Raw genomic sequence first — 21,746 nt, 5'->3', positions numbered from 1 at the left:
TGTATGTGTATAGGCTGGCCACCAACTATACAGTCAAGGATAGCCTTGCACTTCAAATCCTATTGGCTCTAACTCTTAAAGGAGGATTGCAGGCCAAGCACACCATGCTTATTTTTAGTTTTAAATATAGCATTGGCAATCAAATTCAGGATTCTGCATGTTATGCAAGTATTCTACCAACTGAGCCACATACTTAGCCTGCATGAATCAGTATTTTTTCTCCATCACCAATTATGAGGTAAATTTATCAACAAGATCTAAACCGTCTATATACTATCTTATAAAGTGTTGATTCATTCAGGAGAAAAATCATAACTCAGTTTTCAATAACCAGTATACTACCAGATAATTTTCCACTGGATGTTTTTCATTTACAACAGGCATACTACTAATGGAATCAGTTAGTTGGACACCTAACATGTACTAAGCACTGTGTTCTAAACACTTCACCTATAACTATTTTTTATTTATTTGTGTGTTTGTGTGTGTGTGTGTGTGTGTGCATGTGTGTGCAAGTGTGCACACGTGTGCTGTTAATCAACAGAGGTTAGGAGGAGTCGGATCCTGTGGTGCTGAAGTTACAGGCAACAGAATTGGGAACTGAATTTGGGTCCTTGGGAAGAACAGCAAGTACTCGACACCATCTGTCCATGCCCTCATGTATAATGCTTTAAACACTTGTGGGCTTATTACTAATACCCACAGCTCATAGATGAATAAAGATGTTGAGAAAAATTGAAGAACAATCTTATTCCTCTAAAATTAAAATATCTTATGTTATCATGTCCATGTGGTCCTATGCTATTTTGTATGTTTCTAATTATTTTTTAGTTAATTTATTTGCCTAAACACAATCTAAGTCCCCACTTAGAACATTCTCTTATGTCTTTCATTTTCACTTATTCCAGATTTTTCACACGCAGTTGTACCAATGAATACTGCACATTTGTAGCACATGGTACACATGAAATTATTAACTGCTGCTTTTGCCTACAGATTTATAATATCCCACCGTATGATACATAAGAACCAATTCTTCCATCTTTTAATCCTCAGTACAAAGAAAAGTGTTAATTAAATAGAACTTGTTTTTGCTAGGTACATATCCATGGTTATTTTTTTAAATTTTATATAGTTTGCTCTAGAAAGAATAAACATTCCTGAATGAGAAACAGAGATTGCCAATAGAAAATAGCATTCTTCATGATCTCTAAGACCCTCCACACTGTGGATAAGACGGCCAAAAAAATCGAATTTGCTTTGACAGAACTTTTCATATATCTAGCATATGAACCTGTACATACATCTGAAGAATGATTTTCAGACATGTCTGAGAAATCCTGAACATGTACCTGAGATACGAGACATCCTTGTAGAAAAATAACACTGCTCTAAGTCTTCAAAATGAGCAGTGAGTCGCTTTCGTCTTGATGCTAATGTGCTGTTATACCAAGGCTGTTTCTTTGTCTAAGGTGATAAGAAAAGACACAACTCCATGTAATCCACATTCTTACACAGAATAGCCAAATGCTTACTTATGGACTTTCAAATAAAGTGAACACAAATGGTGAAAACCTATAATTCTCAAACCTATACTTCCAATTTTTCTTTTCAAGTAAATACATAAGATGGGGAGTTATCCTCTCAAAGAATGATTAAGAAATAAAAATGAGACATTCTTTTTAAAACAGGGATGTGAAGGTGATAGAGATCAGCTGGAAGAGTGCTCGTCTGTCATGCACAATGCCCTGGTTTCCACTCCCTGTACCACATAAAATTGACAGTGGTGGCCAAGGCCTGTAAACTTGGTACTTAGAAGGAAAAGGCAGGAGGATGAGTGGTTCTGAGTTAACCTTGGCTATACAGCAAGTTTAAGGATTAGCCTGGGCTACAGAAGACTGTCTCCAAAGTGTTTTAAAAAAAAAAAAACCCACCACCACAAAGAACAACAAAAACAGAGAGCAATAAGGAAAAAAAACAAGAAAAAAGAAATGAGAGAGATTCATCAGCTAAATGAGATACAATATGAAAAAAATTAAATATAATTTTCTACCCCTCAACATACTTCAAAAACATTCAATTCAAATCCCTATAGTGATTGTTTTTGTTGTTGTTTTTTGTTTTTCGAGACAGGGTTTCTCTGTAGCTTTGGAGACTGTCCTGGAACTAGCTCTTGTAGACCAGGCTAGCCTCGAATTTGCCTCTGTCTCCCAGGATTAAAGGCGTGCACCACCACTGCCCGATCCTATAGTGATTTTGTAGGCACCAAATCTGCAACATCCAGAAATAATTATTTCTTCTATGAACTACTCTTCTAATCCAAAGCTTTATGGATTCACCTCTTCAGCCCTTATTAAGATCATAAAATGTAGCCTTTATTATGCCTGGACCCTTGTACAGAAACTATTTTATTATTCTGTGATGAAGCAGGAAATATGTATGAAGCACTTTACAAGTGAGTGTACTTAAATTTACTCTTAGTTAGTTGCTGTTATCATGAAATATAAGAATAACAATTCATAAGGAAGCACTGAATAAAAGAAAAAATGGTAAATATAAATTTCCCCCCACCAGGGACAGAGAAAAATAGTTGAATTGGTAAGATGTTTGCCGTGCAAGCATGGTGATTTGTTTGATCCCCAGAACCCACTTTAAAAAGCTGTGTATAGTGGAACACACTTGGTATCCCACCGTTGGGAAGGAAGAAATAGGTGGATTGGACTTCACTGGCCAGCCAGACTAACCTATTCAGTGAGCTCCAGGCCAACGAGAGATCCTGCCTCAAAAGAGAAAACAAAAAACTTTGGGGGTTAATACTTCACTCTTTGCCACCATGCCCTCCATTGCAGAACAGACTGTGACACCAAATGTGAGGAGGATTGGGGGAGAGAGAAGAAACCCTCTCTAAGTTATTATCATTACTTATTTTGAGGAAACAAGAAAACTGGCATTTGCCAACCTTCTCTCTCATTAGAGGCAGAAAAAAACCCTCAGACTGGTTCTTTAAAACCAAGTGGACAGTCCTATCTATCATCATATCCCTATAAGTAACATTATGCAGACTGCGTGGGCATATTTATACACTTAGGAATATAAATGATAAAAAGAAAGGCATGAATTTGAGAGCAAGGGAGGTTAATGGGAGAGGCTGGAAGGAGGAAAGAAAGGGAAGAAAATTATACAATTATATTTTAATTTAAAGAATTGTAAAAAATAGAAGAAAACATCTTCAACATGATCAGGGGCATCTACAGAAATAAAATCCTAATATAACAGGTTAAGGTTAGGAGGGAAAGGGAAAGAACAAAGAAAAGAGCACAGAGTAAGAAGGAAAAGGTACAGGAGGAAATAAATGCAGGGAGAATAGAGACATTAAAATTGTAAGTCAAAACTCACTTTTGTCAAACCCCAAGGAGAGCCAGGAAAGCCACTCAGAGGTTTCCTGCATCACTGACTGCATCACAAAAAACTGCTAGAATCACAATTTGAATAAAAGCCCCTAAATTACACAACAAAAATTATTTATGGGAGAGTGAAGAATTAGCCCTCACAGCTGCCTGTTCAAGCTTAGGTCAATCCCATTCTTGTCAGTTGACCTTGAGTCAAAGACAGTAATTTCAGGACAAATGGGGTAACCCTTTTCATTTTACCTGTACAACTGCCTATGTTCCCTTCTGCACATAATTTACTATGGAACACAATGCTCATTTTTTTTCCTTTTTTTAAATGAAATTTTTAATTTCTTTTAAAAAAAGATAACAATTTTTTTCGTTATACATACCAATCCATGCTCCCACTCCCTCTTCTCCTTCCATTCCCTCCATATACCCCCCACCCCACCCCCATCCACTCTTCAGAGAGGGTAAGGCACATTGCTTTGGGGAAGGTCCTGAAGAATAACTTATCTCTGTTGACAAAACCAATAGGAACATGTCTATACAAATTTAAATGAAAATTTCATAGGATACCCATGCAACTATCAGAAAAATAAATCATATTAAGAAGACAAGATATAAAAGATAATTAGCATAAGTTATGTAAGACCTCCATATTATAAGTACAAATATATTAGTTTCTGTTTTACAATTACATCTTAGTCCATGATAATCTCAAATTAAGTATCATTTTAAAAATGTATTTTTAACAGTAAATTTTCAATATTTAAACTTCTTAGCAATAAACATCCAAAAACATGAGCACTATAATAAAATCATCCATCAGCCCTCTCTTGGATAGTTTCTAATGTAAAGGCGGGGTCTGGATTGAGAGAGAGAGAGAGAGAGAGAGAGAGAGAGAGAGAGAGAGAGAGAGAGAGAGAGAGAATATCAAATTTTGGGTCTTAAGCAGAGAATCTAACACTAAAAAATATCCCTGTCTGTCCGCACCCCCTTCAAATGTTCTTTACTGAGCTAAATAAGGTAGTACTAAAACTCATAGGATAAAATGAATTGGAAAACTTCACAAAAGACTGAAGAACACAAACTACTATGGTGAAGAACCAGGAGGGAGCTTACCTTTAAAAGACACCCTAACAAATAAATTACACTCTTCAAAAGGCTGGCAGGAAATGGAAAGATACATGACAAATAAACTTAACAGTGATTTTAAGCCAGTCCTGGACCATTAGGTAGTCCCCCCCCCCCTTTTTTTCCACCAGGAATGGTGTGTCTCATGCTTGTAATTCCATCATTTAGGAAGCTGAAGCTAAGGAACTGTTCTGAATATGAGGTTAGAATAAGTTATGACAGTGAGTGTCTGGACAATCTGAGTAACAGTTCTAAGACAGACACACAGCAGTAATAAGAAAATGGCTATTCAATTTAAGCTTTAAAATACAAGTCCCTATGATTTTTAATAATAAATTCTTAAGTTGGCTCATAATACAGAGCTATAAACAATTCTAAAGCAAAAAAAAAAATACCCAGATGATTAATAGAATGGAATACCTATACTATAAAAAGGTCAACATTTCTGGCTCTGTTAATCATAGTAGCATTTCAAAACTTTATTTCACCCATCAAATTGTTTTTTTCTATTTGTATAACACCTCTATAATTATAGGATAACATTCTTAAATTCTTACTTATTTTACTATGGCTGGTCATGTTTATGTTCCAGAATTTGCTATACTACAACCCCATTTTAAAAAGGTTAGTTACAATTTTATGACTTACGTGCCTGTAAGAATATATGCTGCATGTGTGTGCTGTCTATGGAGGCCAGAGAAGTGCACTAGAATCCCTACAACTGCAGGTGACAAGGTGACAAGCAGCTGACATGTGAAATTATGACCTCTGGAAGAGCAGCAAGTGTTCCTAATTGTTGAGCCATCTCCAGTATTATCAATCTTTTTGTAGCACTTCAAATCATTTCTTTAAGGATCCCCATGAGGATAATTATCAAATCAAATATTTCTAGCAATTACCATATATATATATATATATATATATATATATATATATATATATATATATACACACACACACACACACACACACACACACACACACACACTACCAACTCATACAGTAGGAGCTGTGGGCCGCTTCCCGCCTCCCAGCTCCCGGTCACCGGCTAGCTTTACCCAAAATAATTACAAGGAAACTGTATTCTTTTAAACACTGCTTGACCCATTAGCTCTAGCCTCTTACTGGCTAATTCTCACATCTTGTTTTAACCCATATTTATTAATCTGTGTAGCACCACGAGGTGGTGGCTTACCAGGAAGGATCTTCACCTGTGTCCATCTTGGAGAGGAGAGCTATAGCGTCTGCCTCACTTCCCTTCTTCCCAGCATTTTGTTCTATCTACTCCACCCTCCTATGTTCTGACCTATCAGGCCAAGCAGTTTATTTGTTAATTAACCAATGAAAGCAACAGATAGACAGATGACCCTCCTCCATCAAACTTCTCCATTTTCTTCTGTCTACCCTTTCTCCTACAGCCACAAACACAAATACGCATGCATGACTAAGAGCACAAATGTAGCCATGCAAAAATAAGGATATAGTCATATTATACCTAAGAATGCTTTGAAATATAATGGCTGGTTCCACAGTGCTAACAGCAGAAGAATTTCAACTATCATACTACTGCTAACATACAACTCCCATATCTGAGCACTGCTGATTAGTAACAACCTCTTGTGTTGTCAGCTGTACAGGTCTATGCCATAGGTAACTGTGTTCAGTACGCAACATTAATAATGATAGTATAAAATAGAACTCCCAGGGAGGAAAAGCCATACTTATTTTGAAGACTGACTGATTGGAATTTCGTGACAGTAGTGCTGCAGGAACACCTTCCGCTCCTTCAGCCAATAGCTGCTGAGATACCAGCCCACTGGGGCGTGGTCTATTTTTCTTTAAAAAAGAGCAGCAGACCTCTGCTTGCTCTCTTGCTTTTGGCTCTTGCTTCAGTGACTAGACTCCTTTCCTGGCTGTCGGTGTTCTGTAAGTTTTTCCCCTCAAATAAATACCCCTTTAAATCCAAAATGGTGTGGGACTGTTTGTGCATTACAGTAGAAAGTTGAAACTCAGCAAATTTAGAGTCAAAATTACCTTGGACTATTTTCATTTAGTCATTTTGATAGCCACCTAGTGCTCACCTACAGTATGATGCTTAGAACACTTTCCATCATCAGGCGTACCTTAGAGTGCATAAACTTAGCAGATGGCAGGCTTTATCCAAGCCCAAAGCCCAAGAGCATCTGAAAGCTATTAGCAGAGGCTTTTGGGACTTGGCACCATAACTGATCTGATGTCCTATTTATGTTAGTAAGTGCATCGACTCATGACATTCTTCTGTGACATAAAAAGTTTGTATAACTACTTCTTCACAGGAACATCTTTGTACAGGGCATGGTCATTCATATTTTACACAGAATAAATTTCCTCCTATTCCCTCTGTTCTAAAAAATATTTCAGTTAGGCATGCATGGTGGCTCATGACTTTAATACCAGCACCTAGAAGGCAGAAGCAAGTTGGTCTTTGTTAGTTTGTGTCTGTCTCGCCTATGCACTGAGTTCCAGATCAGCTGGAGCCATATAATGAGACCCTGTCTCAAAACCAATTAATAATAATAATAATAATAATAATGTTTCATGCTGACAGCATTAAACAACTCTGCTCTTAGAATATATACTTATAGTCTACCACACATTTTTGTTAGTTTGGAATGCATTCTTACTTGTATACAGTAAGTTAACTATAAAATGCTCTGCTGAAAAGCAGATTCATCATCTTGTTTTTAAAGGCAAATGACTGTATTAGATAAAGTGCAGTGACTAACCTGCAACACTGAGTTTGTCTAACTATATTCATGATGTTCATACAGAAACTATCAACTAATGATGTGATTCTCGGAATGTACCCTCATCTCAAATGATTCCTAATTGGGTTTCTCAATCTGAACTGATGTCAGTAGGAACTATTGCAGGACTTCTCTCTTCTTTAGGAAATTTCTCTCTTTTTTAGGAAATTCATAGCAGATGACATGAACATAGGCATTTTTATCTCTTTAATCACGTCTTTTTGCAAAATGTTTAACCCTATTGAAAGTTTGTATTTAAAAGAAACTATCAATATCAGAGTTGTTTCGTTTCTTTAACGTTTTATAGCAAGTAAGATATTTTATACAACATACTGAAGATGTTTCCAGTATGGGTCTACATTTTGTTTGTGTTTCTAGATTTTGTATGCTGACATATTTCACCATTTCTATTTAAACAACTATGTATTTGATCTGGATTCTTATTAAGTACATACAAGTAAATACAAGACATATTTCTATCAAATGTTTTCCTAGTTATAAAATCAACATATATTTGATCTTTCTTTATGCACTACTTTAGAAATTCCTTCATAAATATTAATGATATTTCCACTAGATTGTTAATTTTTGTTTTGCTCCTTTAGCAACAGTATTCTTTTATGTTGACTAGGTAAGTACTCTCTTCATATTAACCACAGAATCATTCATTTTTATCAATGAATTTTAAAGTCAACTGATCACATTCTCTGTACACATATGAAATTTTACTGAGAATTTGCTAGAAGAAACCAATTAAATTAATAATTAAGGCCATTAATCTAAATTGTCTTATGATTGTTTACTTATTTTAATATTATATGCATTTTAAAAATTATACATTTAAGACTGCTACTTTTACTCATGCTAATCTGTACTGACTTAATTTATCTTGGATCATGATGATAACTAATTTCAATTTATCATATGTGGGTCCTTCTTAGAAAATCTGGGTTTTGTACTTATACAATATTGTAGACTCCTTCAGTAAACACGTAATTTTTAAAATCGATAAAAAAAAACAATGACTACCCTTTTTGGTATTTTTATCTTACATTATTCTATGATTCAGAGTACTCACAGAAATCTAGTTTGTCTTCAAATTACACCAGTACATTCTATCTAATTATGGAATGCAGAAGGCATGATATATCCTGTTTGGAATCAATTCATTTTGCTAAGTTTTCCAACGACAAAATAAATGAAATAGCCTTTTAATGAAGAACAGTAAGTATGCAAAGCGTTTATACTTATAAAACCAGAGGCATCATGTCTACAGTACTCAATGTTATACACACTCCTGACTTCATTCTCTACTTGTCTCTCTTCTGTTCATTCCTCTCCAGCTAATCCTCAGGATCAGACAGGTTCTATTAAATAGTTTATTTATCTGTTGCTCCTGCAGTTAGAGCTTAGAACCAAAGATAGTGATATAACTTACTCTCTCACTTCCTTTCCAATCAGAAGACATCTTTGTTTATCTTATTATTGTTTTACCAACTAAATTAGAAACTTGCTTAATATAGTAATTTTTGTGTTTTGGTTTTGCTCAATGATGTATCTTCAGAACCTATGATAGGGCTTTGTAAATACCAGGTACTTAAAAATACAAACAAATAAAAAACAATGATTGAATGAGTGATTCCATAACTGTACACGATCTGAGTCATATGCCTGGTTTAAAACCTCAGTTTTCTCTTCTTACTAGCTACATTTTCTTGGTCAATCTCTTTAGATGTTCTATGTACCAGTTTATTTCTTTAAAAATGCAAGGTAATATTTTAAGTTACAGTGTTACTAGCTGGGAAATAGCCACAAAAAGTAATTATGAAATAAAGCTTACCTAATTATTTCCTTTAGTTTCTAAGAGCATTTCCCTCACATTCATTCTAATTCTTTATAACACTGCACAAGGTACAGTTGACCCTTCACATTATCAAGTTCTGCACCTACAGATAGAAAATAGTTTGAAAAACGAAAATCTATACTGAACATGTGCGGACCTCGTTAAAAACAAAAAGATTATTCCCTAAACAATATACCCCAGTAACTAATAACAAAGTTTTTTTACATTGTAGTAACTATTACAACTAAGTAATCTAAAGAAGGTCCAAAGTATATAGGGTTGATATACATAAGCAGACATTACACTATTTTACAAAAGGGACTTGAACATTCAGACTTTTGCTACCACAGAAAGGAAGTATGTGTATGGAAAGAACTCTGGCAGGTGCTATTTTGGGGAAGAACACCTTTTATAAATATGAGAACAGTATACCCTAAGTTTCTCCTTAAGTTCTACTTTGGTCTATGTTTTGTTTTTGCTATACTCCTTAGCTCATATTTGCCAAACTTATGCTCATCTCTGTTTTTTTTTTTGGATACTTTTGTATCAACTTCTTTTAGTTTTGTCTCATACACTGTTATAACTAAAGTGAAAGGCCAAGAGCAGTGGCTCATACCTGTAATCCCAGCACTCAGGAAGCTGAGAAAAAAATTATTCCAAGGGTGAAAACAGTATGAGAACCGTGAACAATTATGCCTCAAACACCATTAACAAGAAAATAAAAGGTGAGAATTGAGAATTCCTTAATTCCAGTCTATGAAACTCCAGTAGGACTTATTCCCCAATAGTTGCCCTGTTTTCTAACAGGCTGGATTCTGCAACAAAGCTGTAGGACTAGAGTCATGTAAGCGTTTTGAAACCAAAGTGCCAAATACTGACATGGAGTTGTCAGATCCATTTTTCCCTGTTGGGTTTCAGTCCTGCTTTGTTCCATTCTTTTCTCATTACATCCTTAAGCTTCTCTAATGCAATGGGAATGTATACTCTGTGTAATTGTATATAAGATGTATATAATTTGTGGGTTTTGCTTTTTGTTTTAATTTTACAAAAAAGGTCACAGCTGAAGAGATTGACTTTAGTCTCAGATTTCTGAACAATCTTGAGACTGTTAAAGACTATGGGGAGAGATAGAATGTGGTAGTTTCAATGAGAAATATCAACTATAACCTCTTATCTGTATGCTTGGGTCCCAGTTGGTGGATCTGTTTGGGAAAGTTTGGAACATTTAGGAGGTGAGGCTTTGATAGAACAAGGATGCCACTGGCGGTATGTTTTATAGCTTGAGCCCACATCCTCTGGACAGATGAAAAAATAATCTCTTTGCTTCCTGACTCGCAGGCTATCTGCACTACAATAAACTCTATCCCCCTAAAGGTAAGCAAAAATAAATCCTATTCTCCTCAAAGTTGCTTCAACAGGACTTTTTGTGGGTAAAGACTGGAAAGATACTAATGCAATGCCTCAGGGTACCAGAAGTCTTTTGACTACATACCAGTAAGGATATAAAATTAATAAAGTCATAAAAATTCTCAACTTATCCAAGGTTTTTTACATCCAGATAAATTATGAACTCAAAATATTGTAAAAATGCATTTAATACTTCTAGCCTACTAAAAGCAAAATTTAGCAAAACAATCCAATAGACTACTTCCTGTTCACCTTGCTGACTGCCTAAAAGGGAGCTGAGGTCTGCTGTCTTAGCCCAGTGCCACTGGAGACTACTATAACACTATATTCGCTTGCCTGGAAAGGATCACATCACAAGATTCTGAGATTGGTTTTAACTGATTATACACTACTTTTAAGCCATCACACAGATTTAAAAGTGGAAACCATCAAATGTAAAGAATAGCTACTTTACTCATTTTCTTCTTCTACTAGATTCTGATTTTTTTCCTAGTTCATGGAATTTGACAGAAAATCCAAAATAGTGCTATAACAGAGCATAATGAAAACATTTTCTTTTTTCTGCCCATCTAAACTATTCACATTCCTCCAATCACAGACATGCATAATTCTACTGCCAAAAGAAAGTAAGAGTTGGCTTAGAAGAGTGTCAAAAACAATCTATAGGATTAAGGATCACATAAAATGTATAGGAGCATTCAAGAAAGTTAAATTTTACTCAGAATCAGAGTAAAACCATTATGTGGGATAAATTATCTCATAATAAATCTTAATCTATTCAGAAGTGGAGCTGGGGTATAATATAAAAGCTAAAAACTTCCTTGCTAAAGTCAGCATGCAAGATGCCCTGGGTTCAAGCCCCAGTACCACAAGCAAGTAAGCAAATAACAAAAAGTCAGAAGAGGAACAAAGGAGTGCAGTGAGGTGTACTGGTGAAAGGCAGCAGCCATTTACACTAATCTGGATGGCGAGTGAAGTAGCAGCCGTTCACATTACCTAGGAAATGTAGTGCTTGTTATTTTCTGCTTTCCACAAGCAACCGTAAGTGCTTGAAAATTGTGGAATAATGCACTCTGTTTGTTTGACGTTATTAAAGACATAGGAAAGCCTTGTCTGACATTTAGCCTGTGATATTATATTCAAAAGGAAAGCATTAAAGCCTTGCTATAAACACTAAACCATTTAGTGCCCAGACTCAGGATCGGCTTTCATTAATCAATTATAGTTTTTGTGGCTTTAAAAATTCTACCAACATATGTAACTATGTATTATAAAAAACACCCAAGTCAAATGTTTTAATAGCTATAGAGATAAGTCACTCTATGAACCTTAATATAATTAAAAAAGTACTATTACTATATATTTTAAAAAGTTAAGGTGCCTTTTACGGTCTAGTTTCATAAGTTCTTTATATATTTTGGAGATCAGACCTTTGTCAGTTGCAGGGTTGGTGAAGATCTTCTCCCAGTCAGTGGGTTGCCTTTCTGTCTTAGTGACAGTGTCCTTTGCTTTACAGAAGCTTCTCAGTCTCAGGAGGTCCCATTTATTCAATGAGGCCCTTAATGTCTGTGCTGCTGGGGTTATACATAGGAAGTGGTCTCCTGTGCCCATGTGTTGTAGAGTACTTCCCACTTTCTCTTCTATCAGGTTCAGTGTGTTCAGACTGATATTGAGGTCTTTAATCCATTTGGACTTGAGTTTTGTGCATGGTGATAGATATGGATCTATTTTCATTCTTCTACAGATTGACATTCAGTTTTGCCAGCACAATTTGTTGAAGATGCTCTCTTTTTTCCATTGTATACTTTTAGCTCCTTTATCGAAAATCAGGTGTTCATAGGTTTGTGGGTCAAAGTCAGGGTCTTCTATTCGATTCCATTGGTCGACTTCTCTGTTTTTATGCCAATACCAAGCTGTTTTCAATACTGTAGCTCTGTAATAGAGTTTGAAGTCAGGGATGGTAATGCCTCCAGACAATCCTTTATTGTATAAGATTGTTTTGGCTATCCTGGGTTTTTTGTTTTCCCATATAAAGTTGATTATTGTCTTCTCTAGATCTGTGAGGAATTTTGATGGGATTTTGATGGGGATTGCACTGAATCTATAGATTGCTTTTGGTAGAATTGCCATTTTTACTATGTTGATCCTCCCAATCCAAGAGCAAGGGAGGTCCTTCCATTTTCTGGTGTCTTCTTCAATTTCTTTCTTCAAAGACTTAAAAGTTCTTGTCAAATAGATCTTTCACTTCCTTGGTCAGAGTTACTCCAAGATATTTTATGCTATTTGTGGCTATCGTGAAAGGCGATGCTTCTCTGATTTCCCTCTCTGTTTCCTTATCCTTAGTGTATAGGAAGGCAACTGATTTTTTGGAGTTGATCTTGTATCCTGCCACATTACTAAAGGTGTTTACCAGCTGTAGGAGTTCTTTGGTAGAGTTTTTGGGGTCGCTTATGTATACTATCATATCATCTGCAAATAACAAAAACTTAACTTCTTCCTTTCCAATACGAATCCCCTTGATCCCCTTATGTTGTCTTATTGCTATTGCCAGAACTTCAAGCACTATATTGAAGAGGCATGGAGAGAGTGGACATCCTTGTCTTGTTCCTGACTTTAGTGGGATGGCTTTGAGTTTCTCTCCGTTTAATTTGATGTTAGCTGTCGGCTTGCTGTAAATAGCTTTTATTATATTTAGGTATGACCCTTGTATCCCTAATCTCTCCAAGACTTTTATCATAAAGGGGTGTTGAATTTTGTCGAATGCTTTTTCAGCATCTAATGAAATGATCATATGGTTTTTTCTTTCAGTTTATTTATATGGTGGATTACATTGATAGATTTGCGTATGTTGAGCCAGCCCTGCATCTCTGGGATGAAGCCTACTTGATCATAATGGATAATTTTTCTAATGTGTTCTTGGATTCGGTTTGCCAGTATTTTATTGAGAATTTTTGCGTCGATATTCATGAGTGAGACCGGAAAAGGCTAATCAACCCAATTATAAAATGGGGCACTGAGCTGAACAGAGAACTCTCAATAGAAGAACTTCAAATGGCCAAAAGACACTTAAGGTCATGCTCAACTTCCTTAGCGATCAGGGAAATGCAAATCAAGACAACTTTAAGATACCATCTTACACCTGTCAGAATGGCTAAAATCAAAAACACTGATGACAGCCTTTGCTGGAGAGGTTGTGGAGAAAGGGGTACACTCATCCATTGCTGTTGGGAATGCAAACTTGTGCAACCACTTTGGAAAGCAGTGTGGCGGTTTCTCAGGAAATTCGGGATCAACCTACCCCTGGACCCAGCAATACCACTCTTGGGAATATACCCAAGAGAGGCCTTATCATACAACAAAAGTATATGCTCTACTATGTTCATAGCAGCATTGTATGTAATAGCCAGAACCTAGAAACAACCTAGATGCCCTTCAATGGAAGAATGAAGAAAGTATGGAATATATACATATTAGAGTACTACTCAGAAGTAAAAAACAAGGACTTCTTGAATTTTGCATGCAAATGGATGGAAACAGAAAACACTATCCTGAGTGAGGTAAGCCAGACCCAAAAAGAGGAACATGGAATGTACACACTCATATTTGGTTTCTAGCCATAAATAAAGAACATTGAGCCTACAATTAGTGATCCTAGAGAAGCTAAATAAGAAGGAGAACCCAAAGAAAAACATACAGGCATCCTCCTGAATATTAACCTTCATCAGGCAATGAAAGGAGACAGAGACCCACATTGGAGCACCGGACTGAAATCTCAAGGTCCAAATCAGGAGCAGAAGGAGAGAGAGCACGAGCAAGGAACTCAGGACCGCGAGGGGTACGCCCACACACTGAGACAATGGGGATATTTTATTGGGAACCCACTAAGGCCAGCTGGCCTAGGTCTGAAAAAGCATGGGATAAAACCGGACTCGCTGAACATAGAGGACAATGAGGACTACTGAGAACTCAAGAACAATGGCAATGGGTTTTTGATCCTACTGCACGTACTGGCTTTGGGGGAACCTAGGCAGTTTGGATGCTCACCTTACTAGACCTAGATGGAGGTGGGTGGTCCTTGGACTTCCCACAGGTCAGGGAACCCTGATTGCTCTTCGAGCTGATGAGGGAGGGGGACCTGATCGGGGGAGGGGAGGGAAATGGGAGGCGGTGGCGGTGAAGAGACAGAAATCTTTAATAAATAAATAAATTAAAAAAAATAAAACGTTAAGGTGCTACAAGAGTTTAGCAGTAGTATGCTTGCCTAACAGGCACACAGTACTGGAAGCAATTTCATTAGTGTCAAAACAGAACAAAAAGGGTTTAACAAAACAGGTCAATGCAAGATTGCAAAGGAAGATGATAACAGATGTACCAAGTAGTTTCAAAATTATGAAACAGGTAATTATCCAAGTACTTGGGAAGAGAATTAACCCTGAAAGCTCCATATTCCGAGTTTTCATTTACAAAAGATAACTTTTCTACATAAATATATATATGAATAAGTCAGCATTAAAAACATTTTATTTATGTTTTAAAAAACACCTTCTCTACAAATACTAGATCAAAATAGCATACTATTAATGCTCACTTCCTGAATTTTACAATTATATTGATTACAACAGACAGCATCTTTGTTTTCAAAGAAACACACAGAATAATCATAGGTTATATGATTAACCCAGGAAGGAAAAACTACAAAATATATCTGAAACAAAATTAAATACTTTAGAAAGGAAGAACAGCATATATAGGTAAAAAAATACCTGAGAATGTGAAGATTTTTAAAAAGAAAATTTTTAAAAAGAAAATTTTAAAAATAAAGATTTTTAAAAAGAAAATACCTGAGAATGAGAAGATTTTTAGTGTTTGGAAAACTATTTAAATTACATAAAGGAGTTCTTTTTAGTAGTCTTTCTACTTTTCCCTGAATCTGAAATTATTTGAATATATAGGGTTTTTTTAAAAAAAATACTCATAACTTAAAAACTAAGGATAGCAAATATCAACCCCCCCCCCCAGTCAAAGATGGAAAGAATAAAAGTTATAAGAATCATAAAATTAACTGGTAAAGATGAGGCTACTGTTAATTTTATTCCAACCTCTAATTTATATAAGAAATGCTTAATGTTTTTAATATAATGCTATACAATGAATCAATAATTCTGCCTTTCCTATCCCTGAGACAAACAATGGCTGACAATATTTTCTTCATCTTAAGGTCTGACATTAACTCCACAATATTAAAAACACCTCTTAAAAATTCCTAGCACTGACAAGCAAATTAGGAAACGATTCTTGTTTGTTTTTTTTTTTCCAAGACAGGGCTTCTCTGGGGCTTTGGAGCCTGACCTGGAACTAGCTCTTGTAGACCAGGCTGGCCTCGAACTCACAGAGAGCCGCCTGCCTCCCAAGTTCTGGGATTAAAGGTGTGCGCCACCACCGCCCGGCAGTGATTCTGTTATATATCAAAAAAGAAAAGAAAAAGAAAATCCTAGCGTGGCGGTGGTGGTGCATGCCTTTAATCCTAGCACTCGGGAGGCAGAAGCAGGCTGATCTCTGTAAGTTCGAGGCCAGCCTGTTCAACAAGAGCTAGTTTCCAGGACAGGCTCCAAAGCTACAGAGAAACCCTGTCTCAAAAGCAGGAAAAAAAATTAAGACTTACTAAAAGGGGTATGTCATTATCCAAGAATATTTTAGTAAACTAACCTATTATTTTACAAAATAATACAATGTATTACTTTACAATTTTACCATTCATAGTACGACCAAACCATACTGACAAATGTATAACTTACCTGAGAAGTCCCACTGAAACCTGAAGGTTGGCTGTATTCTGTAGAATCAATAATACTACTGCAAAAGGAAGAACAATATAACTTCAGTGTTTACATTATTTTAGTAACAGAAAAAGTTGATCTAAAATGTATCGTTTATAAACCCATTTATTCATAATTTTAAATAAACATCTATTACCAATCATTTAATTAGACATCAAATGGCCCATCAACATTTACCCCTCCCAGTTCTTCAAACATACATATCAAGAAAGGTTATGAAATGGGAAAAAAAAATATGGCCACTGTACACATACTATTTACTTCCATTTCCAAATAGGTTAGTAAGGTTTGTAACTTTAAGGAAAAGAGGATTTAAAACACTGGGAAGACATTAGCATGCACTTGATGGCAACAGTTAACAAGCCCTGTCATGGCACTAGTGGCCATGTGCTCTTGAGCCATTGCAATCACTCAGTTTCCTCATTGCCAAATGAGGTGAATAAGGACTATCTATCTCTACGTAAATTTTCAGCCCCCAAATGGCATGACAAAACCTGGTAACAGAAATAAATAAATAAGTAAAATAAATGTAAAGTGACAGAAGTCTTTCTCAAAATCCCAAACCCATATGATACTAGTTTCCTCTGTCCCAGATACAGTCTGGTTTCTATGTTGTTTTTTCATGTGGTTACACCTTCTCCTATTTAACTCTAAGACAACCTTTAGAAACTCAGGCTAGTTTCTTATTTTCTTTATCTATTTCATTGCTTTTGTTTCTCTGCCATCTTAAAAAAAAAAAAGTAGGCTTATAAGAACTCCCAACAACTGAAAGGTACTCAAGCACTACAGTTCATAAATGCCTTGAGTCCCAGAACAGGGAAAGTTGAAGTTGAGGCACGAGTATTGGCTTACACAAAAATCATAAATTACTTTATCATTGAAATAACCTAAAGGTTCTGAGAGGTACTTTTGGAGTTTTGATTTTTAATTAAACAGCAAATAACTTGATTCTGGGAAGGCAATTCTTATCTGATTAGCAGTTTCTACATCTATTAAAGATGACAACATGAGACACAAGTATGAAACTGAAATGTAGCATTATATACAACATTAAAACACAGCAAACAGTTGCTAAAATGAAATATAAAAATTAGCATAAACCCTCACATTTTTAGAAACATGATAAATCATATAGAATATCCATACGATTTTTAAAAACTATACACTCCTACTGTCTACACAGGTCTCAGTTCATTATATTCCAGGCTATTTCTTTAGTAAAGTTCAGTCACAAAGCCAAGAATCTTTATTGACAATATCAAGAATATATGGACTCTTGGTATCAGATAAGCAATTAGGGACTTCAGTGAACACCAGATAAACACAGCAGATTTTAGTTACAGACACACACCCGCACATGTATAACTATAATAATTTTTTTAAAGGCCATGAATTTGAGAGAGAGTGAGAGATATTGGGAAAGGCTGGAGGAGGAGTCCATGAGGGGAGCTGGAGGTAGGAAAGATAAGAAGGGAATTACAGAATTATATTTTAGGTAAATCATGAACTTGTCAAATCGCTTTCTTCTAATGGAATATACTTAATGTGTGCATTCCCTGTAGCCACGGGTGTGTGTGTGTGTGTGTGTGTGTGTGTGTGTGTGTGTGTGTGTGTGTAGGAGGTATCACATGCTATTTTTGGTTTCTTCATACAGGTACTAACAGTTGAGAAATACATACAGGTACTAACAGATGGAAGCTTGTATTAAACATGTTTTCTTTATTAATGAAGCAATTCCTAGCATTTCTATATCACTAATAAAATACACGGCTGTGGGGCTGAGGAGATAAGTCAGTGAGTAGAGTACCTGCTGCTGTGCACACACCACATGCTACAATCCCACACCCTTCCACACACAAGAAGTACTGATCTCTGGACATTACCATTTATAAAAAGGTTGGACAATGTGCCATATCCTCCCATGGCTTCCATAAAGGCACTTGTATCCATGCACATATGTGTGTAACATACACACAAATTTATAAAAATTCTGAAATGACTATACCAAAAAATATTCATTAAAATTTCAGAGGTAAATGAATCCTGACGGATTTAAATTCTTGGAGTCCAAAATTCTACTCTTTCTGTACTTTAAACATAATGATTAATTTACTGACGCGATTATTTTCCATCCCAAGTCAGCATAATCAAGGGAGTAAGTCTTGAGGAGTTGTCATATTTACAATTTTATCATAGTGTATTCACACAGTGTTTTATGTCTGCTTGATACAATCCAAATTTGGGATAATTGACCTAAACTCAATTTTTTTTTTTTGTTTTTGAGAGAGGGTCTCACTATTTTGTCCTGGGTGGCACTGTGCTCATAGAGATCCACCTGACTCTGCCTTCTCAGTCCCAGGTGTAAAGTTGTCTGTCACCATGCCAAGCTCATGCAACTTCCTTTTCCATCATCATCAATCATAGCCCAAGCTCTCACTCATCTTTCTTAAGTTTTCTAGCTTTTCTCCAGGCTTCCAATGGTATGAAATCAGGAATGACATAAAGTGTCTCCTCTCCTTCCACATGGACATTGAAAACATGTTCAAACATAGTTAGGCTTCACGCCATCAGTTGTTATCTCTTTGGAAAGCCCAACAACCTAGAAACGGAGTATTCGTGCAAACATCTAGTCTGCTAAACTACTCTTCCGAAAGCATCATATTTATGTCATGGACTCCTAAGATTATTATACATTTGCCTGTTTAGCATCTCTGCTAACCCTAATATACATACCCAAAAAAGGCATGAGCTTTGTCAGAAAAAATTTCAGCATACAAAAAAACTGCCTAACCTATCAGGGGCATTCAACAAATAAAGAAATTAATTTTCAAGACTCATAAAATCTAATAGACTGAGTATTATAGTAGTTAAGAGGTGCTTTCTGTTAAACTGAGTGACATGACAATGGGAATAAACTGCCAGTTTGTTACTGAAATGTCTGTGGTAGAGTTATCATGTCCCTATAGACACACACACACACACACACACACACACACACACACACACACACACACACAGAGCCTGTTATCCAAGACATCATATATCAGAAAGTAAATGATAGGTTAATGATAACAATATCCCACATTAGGATTGTTGTAAAGAAATTTAAAAACTGGTAGGAAAAAGGTGAATTACAAGGTGGCTATTGCTCTTATTCAACTATTTTAAACATAAAACCCTGAAGTCCAAAATTTAGATACCACATATTTCATGGAATAAATTTACAGCAAAATGTATCATATGCATTTACTTCATTATATAAAGAGTCAAATAAAACTAAGCGTTATTCTAAATTCAGGGAGATGGAGCAGGAGCTATATAATTATATATAATTCCTGCTGTAATAAGCATATAGATGGTAAGATTTTAAGAATTTGTAAAATGGAGTTTGTTTTAGCTATTTTTATTTTGTGAAACACTTTGTTTTTTGTAACTTAGGTTGGACTTGAACTAGCTATGAAATCAAGGGTGACTTTGAACTAATCCTCAAGCTTCCATCTCCCAAGATAACAAGAATAAGAATACAAGGACAGGCATGGTAATATGTGTCCAAATCCCAGCTCCTTTAAATGCTGAGATGAAAGGACTGTGAGTCTGAAACTAGTCCAGGGAATCTAACAAGACTCAGCCTCTACTATCCACCAATACACCCACACCACAAAAAAAAAAAAAAAAGGAAAAAAAAAGGTAGGCAAAGTGAGGAGGTCCACACCTTGTAATCCTAACACTATGGCACTTGGGAAGCAAGTTCAGCTATAGTGGAAAGATTCTGAGTTTGAAGCCAACCCAGGATAAATAATGAGAATCATAATAAAAGACTCAGGAAGACTTAAACTAACACATCTTTCTAATGCCCTCATTTAAAAATTGGGCAAAGTAACCAATGCCCCAAAATACAGTGAGTTGGAAAAAAAGATTTAAAATTTTACTTCATCATTATCATTTTAATACAGATCCTACTTTGTATCCCTAGCTAGTCTGAAACTTGCTATGTAGATCATCCTGGCTTCAAACTCAGACATCTAACTGCCTTTGCCTCCTGGGTATTGGGATTTAAAGACATGTGCCAGTACCAAGGCTTTTTATTCTTTTCCACTAATATTACCAATTTATGTTTCTAAATTTTGACATAAGATATAATATTAATTTACAAGACATCAAAAAATTCACCAAACTTTTTATCCATCTCAAAATTTAAAATACTGTAACATCTACCCACTAACTTAATCCAAAGGATCATTGGCTATCTGTGTTTCATTTCTCAATGATTTCATCATCTGCATTAAAAAGGCTCCTGAGAACTAGAGTACCATGAACACATAATACAAAATCCCAAACAATTACGAATGTGAAGCTTTGTACCTGTGTGATGGAGAAGGAGCTTCAAATTGAGGCACTGTGCTATCTTCACTGACAGGAGAGTACAAGCCACTCATTTCCTGAAATTGTAATTATTTGAGTTATCATACACACTCCAAACAGAAAATGTATATTTCAAAAAAGCATATGGCATTATATTCTGTTCTAGCCCCAGGTTCCCATCAGTCCCTTTCTGTCTTCAAAACCAAACTTGTCAAAGATTCCTTTCCATAAAGTACAAAAGCAAAGTTAATCTGAAATTAAGAAGGAAGCTATTACTAGTGTTAAAGGACTATAAATCCCATTAAATACTCTTCTAACTAATGAAAGTACTGAATGCAGAAAAACTCAAAAGGAAGTATACCAGAGAGGACATACAGCACATTCTGTACACAGTGAACTGACTACTCATGCAGGTGATGATCTATTAATGTATATTATCATAAATATTTTGGGACAGTGACTAGATTACAACATTCAATCTTCAAAGTAAATGACAAAAACTCTCTAAAAGTAATCTACAAATAATAAGAGTAATACTTCTTGAATTAATTATTGACTTTAATAAGAACATAAATTATAATTTTTGCTCATTAACCCAAAGGAAAGGGGCTGATCAGAGATGATCACATAAATTACATCGCTGAATATTAATGATTAGCTTCCCTTTTTACTTATGTAAAAATTTTGTTTCGTGGAAAAATAGCAAATTTGAAAATAAGAACTATAGGCACATAAAAAGGTAAAATTATTTTTGGCTTGGCTCAAAAATAGTCAAACAGGTAATATAAACATAAGGGATACTGAGTTCTCACTGAATACTATTAATACTCATTATCCTTTGACATGTTTTATAAGTCAGCAAAAGGAAGTCATGTGTGTAAATAAGTAAAGTACACACTAATTTAAATGTAGCCAAATGTAGACCTCAACTCACAATAGTCTATGAATAGCCCAACAAATTTCTAGAAGTAATCTGTATTTTATT

At 35.6% G+C, this 21,746-nt stretch overlaps 1 protein-coding gene across 6 annotated transcripts in view; it reads right to left on the bottom strand.

The window, feature by feature from the left end:
• The window catches only part of Cop1 (COP1 E3 ubiquitin ligase), a 119,105-nt gene that overhangs the window by 60,319 nt on the left and 37,040 nt on the right, over positions 1-21,746 (bottom strand). For all 6 annotated transcript variants that reach the window (XM_075988355.1, XM_075988357.1, XM_075988356.1 and 3 more), the window contains 3 exons: positions 20,762-20,838; positions 16,358-16,415; positions 1,353-1,467 (listed from right to left, as the gene is read on the bottom strand). In XM_075988355.1, coding sequence (XP_075844470.1) covers positions 1,353-1,467; positions 16,358-16,415; positions 20,762-20,838 — 250 coding nt within the window. The remainder of the gene's footprint in view (positions 1-1,352; positions 1,468-16,357; positions 16,416-20,761; positions 20,839-21,746) is intronic.

Source organism: Microtus pennsylvanicus, chromosome 10 (genome assembly GCF_037038515.1).
Source record: "Microtus pennsylvanicus isolate mMicPen1 chromosome 10, mMicPen1.hap1, whole genome shotgun sequence".
In the NCBI taxonomy this organism is placed as follows: domain Eukaryota; kingdom Metazoa; phylum Chordata; class Mammalia; order Rodentia; family Cricetidae; genus Microtus; species Microtus pennsylvanicus.
Note: the sequence above shows the minus strand (reverse complement) of the source record. Positions and strands in the feature narration are given on the sequence as shown.